Consider the following 17,122-nt stretch of genomic DNA (forward strand, 5'->3'; position numbering starts at 1 on the left):
TTACATTAAGGATTAAGTAAAAGGTTCTACAGACATGAACACGATAAATTTATCCTCAGCTTAAATGATGGTAAGTGGCTAAAACAAAGGTCATATTAATTCTGTCATGAGAGAAACTAATTATTTCTTAGCTGTTCTGTCTTCATTTTCTTGCCATATTACAAAAGTTGTGGGTGAAAATTGAAGTCCAGCTGTAGCAATGGATACAAGAAAGTTTGTTGACTGACTTAAAACAAAATGAATCTAGCTATCCTTGCAATGTGAAGTTTTTTTTGCTGACTTGTATAATACAAAATGCGCAAACACTTCAAGAAAATATAGTAAAGTTTTTAAAATGAAGGAAATACAATTTCACTGCCCCATCTGGCTAAATCTGCATTTGTAGATCACAGAACCGTTCAAAACTATGTTACAGAGAATTGAAGGATTGGTTCCTTTTCTCTCTATTCTTCCTTTCTAAAATTGAAGATGAGATTATGACCCATTACAAATCCCCAAATAGTTTGAACAATATATTATTTACCATTTCGAAGTTTGTGGTTGTGAAAGCTGTTAGATCACTCTCCTTTATCTTTCTGGTTTGTTGACAGCCTTTGCATCACCAAGGCCTCTAACAATTCACCGCTTAGGGTGACACATGGCAGCTAAGTACTCTATGGTCCTAGGCTGAACTACATGAGATCTCAAAGAAACAGTCTCCCCAGGAATGTAATGTATAGGCCCATTGTCCATCCACCAGGTTTCAGCCAGGAGTCAAATAGAACCCACTGCTTTATGGGTTTGGCTTGTGAAAGTCAAAGATGCTGGAGAAGAATTCCATGGGTAATTGACAACCTCTAAGTGCCTCTGACAACTCAACTGAGTGGGTTCTAGGTACAGTGTCGTTATCCTTGCTATGGATTCAATCCAAGATCATAAAGGGACTCAGTTTCCAAATTCCGCTCAGATTGTGCATCCAAAAACAAAAAATTGGGGAGGACACCTTATCCACATTCTTTGAAGTCAAAGGGCCAACACGAGCCAGCAGTTTACACATTAGCTCAGTTCCATTTGTAGAGAAGGGTGCCTGAGTTGCCTCCAATGATGGAAATCAATGCATTATTATGTCAGTCACTGCCTGGATCAAACTGGGAAGTCACCTGCTGCTAAGCTGAGATGTCTGCTTTTCTCTAGGGATGCTTTACAATTAGGGATGCTATCCTATCAAAAAAAAGCTACCCACAAAATTAAAAAGCGAAAATTCTCCATTAAGAAGCTGGAGCTGCAGGACTATTCAGCAGCATGCAGCCTTGCGGTCAACAGAAAACATATACAAGAGACTCAAGCTGATAGCTAATGTAAATAGTGATGCCAGTTGTGAGCAGTCATTTACCATCAAACTAAGTGGTTTCAGAACAATGCTAGCTAGCTCTGCATACAAGGTGTCAGCAGAGATCAACCCACACCACTGGGAGGGGAAGCTTCATTTGGCACCTGTAGTATACTGTGCCCTTTCAGAATTAGCTCATTCAACCAAAGAAATGCAATTTCTCAACTGATTGCATGTAGGTTTCGGGCATATAGCCACCATCTCTTCAAAATTCATAGATATAAGTCATTCAGATTGGGGAGTTAAAGAATGTTTAAAAGTATGATTCACAGAATTAAAAGTATTATTAGAATATTTACTATTGGAACAAATCTCAAACTTCAAAAAGAACAGAAAAAAATGACTTAAAAGTAAAGGGAAAGAGTGTTTCAGTCATTGGAGCTCCAACAGCTGTAAAACATGAACTAAGGTCTCCTGTTCATTATAAGCTTGACTGTCTTTAAATATGGCTAAATTCACATGAATCAATATTCAGCTAAATTTTAAAGTTTGCTTACATCTTGAAAGGATAATGGCTATTTATTTTGTACTTCATATTTCCTTTCATTATTTCCACCTCCCCCCACCCCAAAAGCACTTCAAATCTCCCTCATTAAACTGCATTGGCTATATGTCTAGCTCACTAACCTCTATGCCTTCCTGCAGTTTCTATATCTTGCAAGACTGCCTAGTTTGATACCATGCAAACAATGTTATTTCTCCTCTACCTACACTCAAATCAATAGTACAAACAGCTGTACTTGGACAGGTTTAAAATCTTCAATTTGTTAAAATACAAATAGTCCTATGTTCTGACTTTTAGCTATTATACAACCCATGCTTTAAGTTTTAAAAAGGTTGCTTCCAGATTTTATCCATACATACATTGCCCACTGTGCTTTGTTAATTTATATTTCAATACCTCAAAAGAAAGAAAATCAAAAGAAATTAGCTAATCAACAAATGCAAGCTGATAGCCCACTTTTTGAAGTATCCATTCATGAATGGATTTGTTTACCCACAAATGAAACATCTTTTCGCAGTCTCTTTTTTGTGAAGGGATTTTCTGAATCTTTAAAATATGAAAAAAAGTGGAAAAGCTTAAAAAAAAATTTAAGGATTGAGTAAGTCATCAATAACTAAAACCTCACCTGGGCCAGAGTGGCATCCGCACATGCTTTCCTGGCATCCTGAAAAGGAAAGGCAACGATTAAAAAAAAGCTTCAAAGTATTTCAAGGAAAGTGCATCAATAGGACATTGAGTTAGTTACAATTTTCTTTTCTAAAAGATTGGGATGTGGAAGACAATAGCAAAATAGTTAATAATTGCCCAACTTTGCTGTCCCAATGGTAATGAGACACATGGGATTGAAGTTGCTTAGGCCATTCCAGGAGGAACATCTACATGTTGGATATTAACCAGCTGTGTTCTCTCAATTTCAGTTTCAATGGTCATTTTTAATCATTTACATTGTGAAAATGGTAGAGATCAATGGTATTGGAGGAAGAGAGCTCAAACACATCCAACAAGTCGATAACAAGCTCATTTATCTCTCCACACTGCAGCCACCCTGCCTCTACTCCTGATGAAGGGCTTTTACCCAAAACAGCGACTTTCCTGCTCCTCAGATGCTGCCTGAACTGCTGTGCTTTTCCATCACCACCCTAATCTAGACTCTGGTTTCCAGCATCTGCAGTCCTTGTTTTTAACATATAAACAGACTTACCGGTGGTGCAATCTTTCCAAGTTGATCCAATTTTATCATCCACAGCTATTCATCAAAATATATATCTGCTGGGTTGGGTTCTTGCATCAAGAATTGGTTGGTCGCAAACTTAGCTATACAATTTTAAAAACTGTCCAAATGAACCCAGGTGGCAGAAAGTACAGGACACTGGCCATTTATATCCTAACTCCATGTTCAAATACATGCCAATAAAAACTTGCTCGGCCCAACAGTAATAACCCAGCAGTTTGGGTTATGGATTGAAAGTACAAGTCTGCTCCTTAGTGACTGAGGAGTCACGAGATGGCTAGAACAGGTAGTGGGCAAGAATGGCCAAATTAGTACAGCACAGTGCTTTGAGGATTGGGTCAGGATAATTCAGATAGCAGATGCTTGAAATGAGAACTCCTCATTCAAACAGAAACACTTTCAGCTTGAGTACTTCAATGGTTAACACTTATCCAATTGATTGTTTCTGCAGAACTTACACCAAAATGCTGGAGAAACGGATTTGTTTGGCATATTCTGCACAACAACATAAATGCATTTTTCAAAAACAGCGAAGCATTTGAATCTTTGAGGATGGGAAAAGAGCATAAACACGATCAATGTGGGTGGAATACCCTGCTCCTGTGTTGTCAGCTTGATGTAATACAAAATGTGTACATAAGGAGTTCAGTTGAAAGGAGCCAACGTATTTAAATTCCTCATCCAACAATGGAACCTTTGCAAATAGGTAATTTATACCAGGTGCATGATGGACCAGAGAGAAAAGTCAGCTGCGAACCGGTAAACATGTTTTGTAGTTAATGAGGCCTAAAGCCTCTCAAACCTTGCCATAAATTTTCACAAACAATCTGACTGCCCCCATTTGAGATAGAAATCAAAGACCCATAAAAACAACCATTTAGAGGGTCTTTGACAGAATCCTGAGTGTTCAGGGACAATAGTTGTTATGCAGGCATTGTACATACATGAAACATAATCAGGAACATACAAGATGAGGATTAAGTATCTTAATGCCCTGGAGACTTCGGACTTACTAACAACGTTGAATGATTTCAATTAAATGCACACTTTGGGAGAAGGTGCTTTCAAATGCAGGAAACTCAAACAACCTAATCAGCCCCCATCAAAAAGTACACTCTGCAGGCCAATCACAACGCACTCCACCTCTTCAAAAGAAAGCTTTTCAAGATACCAAACTTGCTATTCAAGAAATTATGTACAAACCTATAATTTACCATTTAAAGTACAGTATATTAGTAGCAATGTAATGCCATTCCTTTTAAACTTAATTTTTAAAAATCCAGCCACATGAATTCATGCCAAACTAAAATACAAGTTTCGCAAAGAGGACCAAGCGATATAATACTCACTCGGATCTGATTCTTCAGTTGCTCGGCCTCTTGACGTAACTGATCCAGCTCACTCATTTTTCTGTACTAAACTTGTGCTTTATTGCGTCCACTTGGTCACAATGATTTCTGAAAGAAAAACAGCAGAAAGTCACATTCTCTGCCATGAGGAAGAAAAATACATGCTAGAGCTCCTAAAGTAGCTAAAATATAGGTAAGGACTTCTAGTGTATTGGACCAAAAAGCAACCAAGCTTTTAAAATATGTTGAGAACTTTCTTGCACATTTTTCATTTTGTAAATACATACAAACAGATCAACAAAAATATGCAATTATACATATTTAGCATGTCGGAACACCTAAAGCTTTCTCATGAGTTGCATACCTGTTTTAAATGCTCTTAGCACTGACAAGAATAAAGAATCGCCAATAACAGCAATCTGAATCAGTAAAATCTTTAGAACTTTTAGTTGTTAGATACTTACAATTCTTTGAGTTTCTAAATATTAACTTGTCTTAATGATTCAAAACTTTCTTCCAGTCTAGTCTATTTGCTTGGTGTGTAGGACTGTCTTCCTCAGCAGTATAATGCACTCAGGCTCAGTGTAGTCGATTCTGCAGCTAAGCCAAATCGGTTTAACAAAACCTGCTGATTATATAAACCCACTGCAATCCATGACCTGAATCCAGTCACTGCTATAAGACATGCAAGTTCCACTTACAATATTAAGCCTACAGAAAGTTGGGATTGAGATGGAACAATGGCCAGATTCCATTCATAACCAGAGATGAAACCACTGAGAAACTAGAACTACCAAAAATAGAGATTCCATCTCTTGCCCTTTACCCAGAAGAATCTACTAGCATTTCACTCCCATTCATAAATCAATTTCTATTAGTTAAAATTAGCTGAAGTTCTATCAATTTTGCCACTATGAAAAACAAATGGCTAAGTTGCAAAAGCTCCAACTTCAATTGTTTATCCACTTCATTTTTTGTCACAAGACATCCATTTAACAGCTTCTTGAAAAATCCAAACTACAAAAGCAAACAAACTAAATTTTCAAATATTCCCCGATTCAAATGACAAACCAACAGCTTTAGGCAATATTTATATGTTTTGATTCACATTGAACAGTTCTGTTTTTACGTAACTACAGATGAAATTTAACATGAACATAAAAATGTTAACTGTGGCTGACGACATTCATTGCCCGATTCACCATGATGGCAATTATATTTGAAGAGAACAGCTGTATCAGTACTGTGCCAGGATTAAATCTTAACTATAAAATGCCTTTCAACCAGCATGTTTATTGGCCCATTCTCCTAAAGTGGGTTTGCAGCGGGGCAATGACACCAAATCCTTTAATCTTTTTATGAAAAAATATGCCAGGATTAATGCTATCAGAACAAGATTAATCCATACAGTTGTCAGTACCATTTACTTCTCAGGGCAATGAATGACCTTTATGTCATTTTAATCACACTAATTTACTCACTCTCAGTGTAGCTTCAACTTTCTCAGTAGCTGATGCATCTAGACAGCTCCAGTATAACCAGGCAAGGCCCAGATTTGACCTCAAACATTATTAATGCTATTAACACCTACCAACTGGTCTAATGTTATTGTAATAGTCCAACAATCCTAATTTTCTTCGTCTCAGAGTCAGCATTACCACAAAAATAAAACAAAACTGGAGATATTGGAAATCTGAAACAAAAACAAATTGGAAAACAACAGGTCTGGCAGCACCTGACAGGAGAAAGCAAAGTTAACGTTTCATGTCCGGCGATTCTTCAGAATTATTAGTAGCTTGGAAAAAATAGTATTTATGCTGAGATTGAAAGAGTTTTTTTTTGGGAGGTGGTGGAAATAGAGCCTAAAGAGACAGAGAAAGACACGAAAGGGATAGGTAGGCAAGGCCCCATATAAAAAGGTTAATTATGATGGCCCACAAATTACAACTTTTTCTGAACACAAACCACTGGATTAAGAAAAATGGACATGACTTTGAGAGTGTGCGCGCTTCCCAGGAATAACTCAATGGCGTTTTTCTTAGCCTGCAGTAGTTATCTTTAGACCTGCTGTGAAATCTGACAGGTGTTTAGCATCAGTGAATTCATGCTCTATCAAGATGTCTTGCAAGCAAATTCAAAGTTGTTGCAACCAATGACTGGAGGGCAATTCTAATAAAAAAACTCACTGGTGAGCCTAAAGAAACCAGTTGGCATTCAATCCTTTACTATTCTCACCGACACACACAGACCTCCAAATAAATTAAAGATACTGCAAGAACTTCAGTTTGCGTGCTGGGCTTATCTAAACTTTGCCTAAATACAGGCGAATCTCATATTTAAGCTAGCCATTAAAAATGTATCAGCAACGTCTCCAGTTCAGTGTCAAGTGAAATACCAGCTTTCAGACAATTATTATGCACAGACCAGATATGCGTAGTATTCAAATGAACAAAATAAAACATAACAGGAATTAGTTAACATATCAAATTAATAAAACATTTTTATTCACCTGCAAGAAGTGGGCATTACTGGCTGCACAGCATAGATTGCATTTATCTGTTGGCATTTTAGATTACCAAATAAAATTTTGTAGTATAGGCAAGTAATTTAGTTTTCCAGGTACATGGTCATCAATTAACCTGACAATCAGTTCCCTTGTACATACTCCAACATTGTAAGTTTCTTTAAGGGGATGCTTAGTCCAAATAACAATGCTTATAATGAAATTAAATATATGGATTTCCACAGCATATTACACACCCTCAGGATACCCCAAAATATTTTAGTCAATAAATCACATCTGAAGTGCAGTCACCTATAATATTGGAAACTTGGAAGCCAATCTGTGCACAGCAAGCTCTCATGAATAGTACTAGGATAATGACCAGATAATCGGTTTTAATTGATGCTGATTACATCCATAATTAAAACAAAATCTCAGCAGCAATTGTGTTGCTGCTCTTGTACTCATGTCAACTACATTGACTAGTTCAAACTGAATTAGCCAATTTGGATTACACAACAGCTGATTTGAAGGAGCAGATATAATGTATAGCGAGCAACTGAGAAGGAAGACTGGAACATTAAAAGGAAATCGAAAATAAATTAACAGCACAGTGAGGGACTGAGAAAACGTTAGATACAAGATTATCCTTCCCTCAAAGTGAGTGTGGAAACCAAGAGAGTAAAATACCAGGTTTCACAAAATATAGGATAACCTCAGTTATCCGATCAATTTCGGATTATCCGAACAAGATCCAAAGGTCCCTATACATGCGTTTCAATTGAAATAGGAAAATTCTACTCATCCATTTATTGCAATGTTTTGTAAATTTGAACAGGACTATAGATGCAAGTATGCTTTAACAAATAATTAACTTCAAATATACATTCGAGACATGACTTTAGGGTTAAGTCTTACACTTTTTATAAAAAGGCTCTCCGATACCCATTCTCCTCAAGGACAAAGGTTTGAGGCTGTGAACACACAAATGTGCAAGCCCGAACTGTGCGCTCTAACAGCAAGATTTGCTCAACACTGACTCGCTCCGTTCCCCCACTGGAGTAAGCAAGTTTGGAAATTTGTAGCTCAGGTTGAAGTTCTGGATGTAAGTTTGCTCACTAAGCTGGAAGGTTCATTTTCAGATGTTTCATCACCATGAGGTAACCTCTTCAGTGAACCTCCAAGTGAAGCACTGATGTTATGGCATGCTTTCTATTTGTGTTTAGGTTTCCTTGGGTTGGTGATTTCATTTCCAGTTCTTTTCCTCAGAGGATGACAGATGGGATCGAAATCGATGTTTGTTGATAAGAGTTCCAGTTGGAATGCCATGCCTGTAGGAATTCTCATGCATGTCTATTTGGCTTTTCCTAGGATAGGTGTGTTGTCCCAGTCAATCTGAGGCATCCTAGGACAAGCCAAACAGAGAAACGCACGAGAATTCCTAGAAGTGTGGCATTCCAACCATAGCAAACACGGTGATTTGGATCCCATCTATAACCCTCGAGAAAAAAAGAGCAGAAAATGACATCACCAACCCAAGGAATCCTAAACACAAATGAACCATAACACTAGTGCTTCACTGGACGCTCACTGTTGATGTTACTTAATATGGTGATGAAGCGTCTGAAAATAAACCTTCCAGCTCAGCGAGCAAACTTGCATCCACTGACTTGTTCCATTTTGCAAACCCAACAATTTTTTTCCTCAGCTCATTCTCCAAGGCAGTCAAAAAATGTGATTGCAGTTTGTTTCCATTGCTTTTTCTGCCCATTATCCCACGACAAGTCTTTTTCTCCAAACAAAATGTAGTTCAATATATTTCAGCTGGCCAGAAAATTTAATGTAATTTTTTTTTGATGGGGAGAGCAAATCAGTGAGTTAGTATACATGAAAATAAACAGGAGGAAAACTTGATGGGAGGAAATACAAGGTAAACATTACCCCCACAAAAACAAAATTGACAAGGGGACGGAAACTGAAGTCAGCAAACAAATCTTTCCCCTCTCTCATGCTCCCCTTGTATTTTACACCTCCACTCTAAGGGCTCAGCAGTTAGAGGGAGGGAGGGACACTGGGTTAGTCTGGATGGCGGGATGACACCGAACAGAAAGATGTCAGCTACTGTCAAGGGCAGGATAAACAGTAAAATGTCAGCAAAAATTTCCAGACTTAAGTCAAACATGAACCAAAAAGCCATTTTATTTGTAAGATATCATGGATGTTTAAGCTATATCCAGTGTTTGGATACATTTTATTGATTGAATAAGGTAAACCAACTCTAAACATGTTTTTAGATAATTACGTTCAGTATGGCTTTCTTTGCTTATGATCAACTCAGTTATCCAAACATTTTTCTGACCAAAATACTCCCCACCCATTTCATTTGGATAATTGAGGTTATTCTGTACTTGGAGATATAGGTGACATTAGCATAGCAAATAACAAATTAATAGATGAAGTAGAAGTATGGAGAAAGAAGAGAGTCTAAATCAGTATTATGGAACACATGAGAATGCATGTACAGTTAATAAGATTGTTGAGTTACAGATACAAATTGTCATGTGGAAACATGATGTTGTGTCGATAACAGCAACCTGGCTCAAGGGTGGGAAAAGCCTGGGTACAAGGTGTTCAGAAAGCATGAAGCACGCAGGCAGGTGGGGAGGCACACAGGAGAAGTGTGACAGTGTTGGTTAAGCAAGAACATTATAATGCTGGCAAAAGAGGATGTCCCAGATGGTTCAAGGACAATACTGGTTTGGCTAGAGTTAAGAAACAAAGAAAAGTACAATGGCATATTGCTCGGTGTAGTCTATAGACCAGAGTGGAAAGGGTAGAAAGAATAGGTCGGCAAGGGAATTACAGAATTTAGGGTGTAGATTTGCTCGCTGAGCTGTAGGTTTGATATCCAGACGTTTCATTACCTGGCTAGGTAACATCATCAGTGGCGACCTCCAAGTGAAGCGAAGCTGTTGTCTCCTGCTTTCTATTTATATCTTTCTCCAGGATGGGGGTTCCTGGGTGATGTCATTTCCTGTTCGTTTTCTGAGGGGTTGATAGATGGCATCTAGATCTATGTGCTTGGAGTGCCAGGCCTCTAGGAATTCTCTAGCATGTCTTTGCTTAGCCTGCCCCAGGATAGATGTATTGTCCCAGTTGAAATGGTGTTTTTTTTCATCCGTGTGTAGGGCTACAAGGAAGTGGGGTTGTGTCTTTTTGTGGCTACTGGTGTTCATGTATCCTGGTGGCTAACTTTCTTCCTGTTTGCCCTATGTAGTGTTTGTGGCAGTCCTTGCATGGAGTTTTGTACACGATGTTGGTTTTGTCCATAGGTTGTACTGGGTCTTTTAAGTTTTTTAGTTTTTGTTTGAGTGTGTTGATGAGTTTGTGCGCTACTAGGACTCCGAGGGATCTTACTAGTTTGGCTGTCAATTCTGTCATTTCAGAATTATTATGCCAACATGACACAGGAGTTATAATGGGAAGCTTTAGTTGCACAAATATAGACTGAGATAGCTATAGGGGCAGATGCTCCTAGATTGCACACAGGGAAGTTCCTGACGCGGAATAGGTCCTGTCCAACAAATGCACTATTGGGTCAGGTTCTTAAAATGAGGTGGGCCAAGTGAATCAGGTGGCCATGGGAAAATATTTAAGGAGACAGTGACCATTGTATTTTAAGGCTCAGAATGATGGTGAAGAATGACCAACATTAATCCAAACTAAGTAAAAAAAAATCAATTGGCAGAAAGTTAACTTCAAATGGGGAAAGGAGAGAACTTGGAATGATTGACCGAAACAAGGGGTTAGTGAGTAATATTTGTAACTGAGCATTGGGTTCAAAGATGGTATGAATACAGTCAAACTTTATTATCTCAAATAGAAAAGGTAGGACAAAGCCTTGAATTAATAGGTACATAGAAAGAATGGCAAATAGTACACAAGTGTCAGGTAGAAAATAAAACAAAATTGAGAAAGCTCAGAGTGGAGGTGAAAAAGCAAATTGAAACAGAAAATTACAAAAAAAGAGTGGCAACTGACAAAGAGGTACCCAAAGTCTTTTCTGAGTGTATGAACATAAATAGTAAGTGGTAAAAAGGAGCAGGGTTGATCAGCAACCAGAAAGGCAGCAAGCGCTGTAGAGGTGTTAAATGAATACTGCTGTGTGCTGGTCTTTACTAAAAGAGGAAGATACTAATCCAGAAGAAACTGCCACTTGAAGATTCAAAATTCCTAAGGAACAAAATGTTGAATACACTTAGTAATTAAAGTTGACAAAACCTCAGGGATGGATGAAATACATTCAAGGACTTTGAAGGGTGAGTGAAGATTACAGGAGCACTGACCATAATCTTTCAGTCTTCCCTAGACAGAGGAAGTATGAGACAAAATTGCAATCGCTATAACCTTGCTCAGCAACGGTTGTAAGGATAAGCCCAGTAATTTAAGGCCAGTTCATTTAACTTTAGTGGAGAGGCTCCGAGAAACAAGTATTCAGGATAGGGTTCGTAGTAGTCATTCTACAGATAAGTTTATTACAAAGAGTCTGTCTTGATTTCTGAAGGAGAAATTGTGCCCAACTTGGAATTTTTTGAAGACTTAACAGAAAGCCGATGAGGATAATGCCGTTGACATGATGTACATTGAGTTCCAGGTGAGATAATATAGTACCATACAGACTTGTAAGGATAGTTACAGGTCATGGAATAAGGATAGTAGCAATGGAGTACAAGCTTGGCTGAGCAACAGGAAATAGTTGTGGTTGATAGACATTTTTCAGACTAGAGGAAGATAGCAGTGATGTGCCCCAGGAGTTGGTATTGGGAGCTCTACTTTTCCAAATATATATTAATGATCCAGATCTCTTGTGCAGGGATAAATTTCAAAGTTTGTAAATGACAATACATTTAGAAGAGTTTAAAATTGATGGGACCATCAACAACTCCAAAATGACAGGTTAGTCTGAATGGGCAGACAGGTGGCAGGTGGGGTTCAATGCAGCGAAATATGAAGTGATGTATTTAGTATGAAGAATATGGGGGATGCAGGGACCTATGAGAGTGTGTACACAGATCACTGAAGGTAGGACAAGTTGAGAGAGTAATAAAGAATACAGTATCCTCAGGTTTTATTAACAGGGACAAAGAGTATAAGATCAAGATGTTAAACTTTTATTAGACACGTATTAGATCTCAGCTGGAACAGTGTACACATTTCAGGGTGCCACATCATTGAAAGGATGCGAATGAACTGGAAAAAGTACACAGTTAACGTATGAGAAAATTCCAGAAATGAGGAACCTCAATTATGAGGTCAGATTGGAAAAGGTGCTTCACAGGAGATCTTATAGTAGTTTTCAAAATCTAAGAGGACTGGACAAGAATAGATAGGGACAAAGGGTTCTCACTTATAAAAAGAATAAAGAACTACAAGACAGATTTAAAGTGATCTGCTAAAGAAACAAATGCGAGCTGAGCAGTTAGAGTCCAGAAGGCACTGCCTTAATGAATGGTGGAGGCAGCTTCAATTGAAGGATTCAAGATGTTATTGGTTGATTATTTAGTTAGAAATAACATTCAAGGGTATGGGGGAAAAAAAAACAAAGATTGACAGTAATTAATTTTTCTAAACTGAAGAGATGGTGCAACATTTTGGGCTGAATAGCTATCTTCTCAGCCATGTGATCACATCATAAATGTTGAATTTCACAGGTAGTAGGAAACAATTTTATTCACTGAGCGGGAATAAATCAAACTTACAGCCAGCTGAGTCAAAATATCATTCAGTCCTTCAAGGGCAACATCTTGAACAACAGTCATGCTCACAATACAAAGACTGTCAGAAGACTCTAGGCATAACGGCATATTCCCGATTCTGGGCCCAAGCCCTACTTGCATTGGAAATGTATCACAATGTGAGATCAGGTTGACTTAAAGTAATTAGAAAGACAGCAGGATGTCAGTAACAGGCTAGGGCAGGTTTGGCACTTGCGATAATGACCAATAGGGAAAATTGCAAGAGCCAGCCTTCCCCAAGTATTCATTATATGCAAAATGTTGAACGCAAACAATTTTTCTTTGATTACATGCTTTAACAATGAAAAATCAATGCTTCCAGTATATTCTCAAAATTCCCCTTTAATAAGAACTATTTCAATAAACTTGAGATGACTGAAAAAATAAATTTCAGCTTGAAGCACAAAGCTTTCATGGTTAAGAGTGACACTATTCCACTCAGTAGAACACACAGATGCTGGAAATCTTGATGTAAAGTGAACATGCTTAAAATGTTAACCCTCTCTATTTCCCCACATATGCTGCCCAATAAACTCGGTGTAATCACTATGATCAATGCAAGAGAAGTCACTTCTTAAACCAGATTTTCCTGGACCAATCCAGATTTATATTAAGGTTACTGTAGACAATACAAATACATGCTTTGGGAACAAGCAATGCCAACATACTATCCAATAAAATAGTCCACCCAGCAATCCTGGCTAAAGCTCTTCAAACTTGATTTAAGGTTATTACCTAAACGTGCATAGTATAAAGCCAAGGTGTATTTCACTTGCGAACTAGAAGCTACACATATTCAAACATAATATATTGTTTGGTGTAAGCTATGAAGCGAGTGTGCATACATGGCACCTTTTTTCCAGAAAGGCTCTGGAAGCTGCTTATCTCTACTGCATTCCTACAGCAACACCCTGACCAATTTCCCTCCCTGATCGGAGGTTAGTTAGCTAACTAGAACGGAGTCAAATCCTGCTGCATTGCCATGCTAGTCTCAGTCCAATAAATCAGCATTCCTTTCAAGCTGTTAGAAAATGGGTGAACTCTGAAAATGTTTGTTTTCTAGAATCCTAGTTTCGATCAGTGAAAGGCTAAAAGCTCGACTTTGCAGCTTTTAAGCAATTTTCAAGTTTTGTAATACCAATCATAAATAAGATATAGTGGAATTTTTCACAAAGAACAATGCGCTGTTTCAAAAGCGAAGTATTTTCAACTTAATGTAAATTATCATTTCAATTCACAAGTTGTATGAATACAAATTTCATTTTGTGAAGAATTTGCACCAAGTCAAGTCGCTTCTTGACCATTTCTGGACCTTCATTCAACCGACATGACCAAAGGACTCCTGGCATTCTGACCAATGCCTGAGAATGTGAATAGGATTGAGGGGTGTTCAGCCAAGTGGCGCACAGACTTCATAGCCTCTGACGTGGTTTTAAGCCACAGCATTTACATTAAGACTCTCCTTAATAGTAACCACCAGGATTTTGATGGTAGAAGATTCAGTGATGGCAATACTATTAAATATAAAAAGGTTACTAAGCTACGTTTCCTTAAAAATCAAACAGTTATAAATTGCCATCTTCAGTACTTCAATGCGAGTGATATTTAAAATCTTAAGCAACTTAATGACAGTAAGAGCTAATTAAAAAAAATCAATCGAGTCAGCGACTTAAAACAATTGCTGGAAATACTCAGTGGACCAGACAGCATGAGGAGAGGAAGTTGTTTCAGATTGAGATGACCCTTCATCAGAAAATTCATCGAATTCTTGCATCCAATGTGATAAATGTCACTATTTTACAGAGTTCCAGAACTTTTTGAATATGCAATATTTTTTTATCCTGTGCAGCTGTAACCTTGCCTCGCTGTCTAAAAACCTATGATCGGTATGTTGTGTCAAAAAAAGTGGGGCACTGGAAAAGCACAGGTCAGGCAGCATCCAAGGAACAGGAGTGTCAACATTTTGGGCATAAGGAATGTCACTTTCTCCATGTCCTTGTTTGCTATGATCTGCCTGCACAGCTTGCAAAACAAACTTTTCACTGTAGTTAGGTATATGTGACAATAAATCAAAGCACTCCCAATGCCTACCATCTCGTTACAAAAATGTACTTCGTACGTGTGCAATTGAACATTAAGTTAACATGCTGTCAGTGGATGGTCAAATTTCAGTGCAACTTAAAAATGACTTGCACAGTCAAAGGCCAATGGTGAGAAAACCCACTGGACAGTTTGATTTCCAGTTTAGCTGACTAATACCTCCACATACTCCCACCCCAATCTGATGCAAGCAATTATGCCGCTATTTGGTTTGCTTCAGTTTTGATTTTATATTTAATTTCTTCAAAGACTTGTAAAAATTGGTGCAGATGCCACTGGTAGGGCTTGAGCGCACAGATTTATGGTTTTGGGCAAGGGATGTAGTGAGAATAAGATAAGAATGTGAATAACAGAATTCATACTTGAGTGTGGAGGAACAGAAACAGTACTTTCAGACAGAAATAAACCTGTGTGACTAGACAGACCAAGTAGAAGTCGAAGTTCAATGATTCAGTTATGATGAGAGTGTAGATATGCTGGTTATTTTCCTTACAGCAAAAGGGTGGGTGGGGAAATGACTGTTTATACCCCTCAAATTTTGTACAATTCAAAGTACATTTGGAGAAATGCCCCCCATTTAATAGACAGGGTGATATTCAGGGGGCACATTTTTAAAGTTAGAACTAGGAGATTGAAGGAATTTAAAGAAAAATCTTTGCACCTTGAAGGCTGTGTTTATCTGGAACTCTGCCTAAAAAGAGTGATAGAAGCAGGGACCATCAAGTTATTTAAGAACATAGTGGCACAGTGGTTAGCATAGCACCACGAACCTTGGTTCAATTCCACCCTCAGTGCCTGTGTGCGGAGTTTGCACATTCTCCCATGTAGACATGTGTTACCTGCGGGTGCTCATTTCCTCCCACAGCACAAAGATGTGCAAGTTACATGGACTAGCCGTGGGAAGTTGTCCATCATGTCCTGGGATGTGCAAGTTTGGTGTTTGATAGAGTAATTGTGGGGTTATGGGGGAGAATCAGACTCAATGGATTGAATGACCTCTACCTGCACTGTAGGGATTTCACGAACTATTTACACACTTGAAATGCCACTGAACATCATGGGGTGATGACCAGATTTGCTCTTGTGGGAGATGTCCATTGGTTACTTATGGCATGAAAACTATAACAGCCCAAGCTGAAACGTTGCGCAAGTCCTGCTGCATTTAGACACCGACTGCTCCAGTATGAGTCATGAATGGTGCTGAACATTGCAGAGTAAATTACCGTTTTAAAAAACATACACTGACTGGATGAAACGTCATCCTTATCTGGCCTGTCCTACATCTAACTCCAGGCCCAGACTGGGGTTGACTCTTAACTACTCTCTGAAACAAGACTTAAATGAAGTTCCTGCCATTATTGCCATCAGCTTCAAAAAAACTCTCAAGCAGCTATTGTGTCTTGTTTAGTGGGTTTCCATCAAGTAGGTAACAGAGACACACACACAGAAAAGGATGGGGGGGATTTTTTTCCCAATTGCCCAAAAACCAATATGATTCAGGACAACCTAGTTAGCAAAATAAGCTAAACATACAATGTTTAATGATACGAATCAAATTCATGATGCCTTTTAAACATTTCCCAAATTTGTATTTAAATTTGCTTTGGTTAGGACAATCGATCTTCCTGAATAGAATAGTAGGTATGAAATGAGAAGACAAGGTCGCCCATCAAATGGTTCCCTTTGTAAAATGACAAAAGCGCTGAGCAGACAAATTTAGTTACACTCAACATGCTCTACTAATGCCTTCATCTGCTAGATTTGTTGGATTTGAACCAACTCTTCAATAAAATTAATTTTACAGGAATAATGTTCAAAGATTACGACTCCTTGGTTCCTAAACTGATAAGCAACAAGAGGACAAAAGGAATCTTCTCAATTTTCACTTTCATCTAAATCGTGGCATAATGAAGTGATGTAAAATTAAGATTTCAGAACTACAAGCCCAAATGAGTGGTTCCATGCCCACTTTATACAGAATTCAAATATTCCAGTGTGACTATTTAAAAGGCCATATGAGTAAAGCCATTGTTACCCAAAGGTGTTAGGTTTCCTCTGAATGAAGCCATTCCAGAGCCGACTCATGTGCTGAGATTTTCAGGCTGACATCCAAGGTTACGTATTCACATGCCTGTAGTGGCCAAGCAGACAATTGAAGAGCTATCTAAGTCTATTTGTCCAGTTGCAGTTAAAGGGTGTCACAAGCCAGACATGTGACCAGTCAATTGAAGCCAGATGCTTCTGCTATATGCAGTAGTAGACAAATATTC

At 38.3% G+C, this 17,122-nt stretch overlaps 1 protein-coding gene across 1 annotated transcript in view; it reads right to left on the bottom strand.

Moving 5' to 3' along the window:
- Positions 1-17,122, bottom strand: part of LOC132833794 (guanine nucleotide-binding protein G(I)/G(S)/G(T) subunit beta-1) — a 69,235-nt gene that overhangs the window by 21,350 nt on the left and 30,763 nt on the right. The window contains exons 2-3 of the mRNA XM_060852376.1: positions 4,455-4,562; positions 2,500-2,538 (exon numbers count right to left, since the gene is read on the bottom strand). Coding sequence (XP_060708359.1) covers positions 2,500-2,538; positions 4,455-4,511 — 96 coding nt within the window. The 5' untranslated portion in view covers positions 4,512-4,562. The remainder of the gene's footprint in view (positions 1-2,499; positions 2,539-4,454; positions 4,563-17,122) is intronic.

The sequence above is a fragment of the Hemiscyllium ocellatum genome, chromosome 37 (assembly GCF_020745735.1).
Source record: "Hemiscyllium ocellatum isolate sHemOce1 chromosome 37, sHemOce1.pat.X.cur, whole genome shotgun sequence".
Classification (NCBI taxonomy): domain Eukaryota; kingdom Metazoa; phylum Chordata; class Chondrichthyes; order Orectolobiformes; family Hemiscylliidae; genus Hemiscyllium; species Hemiscyllium ocellatum.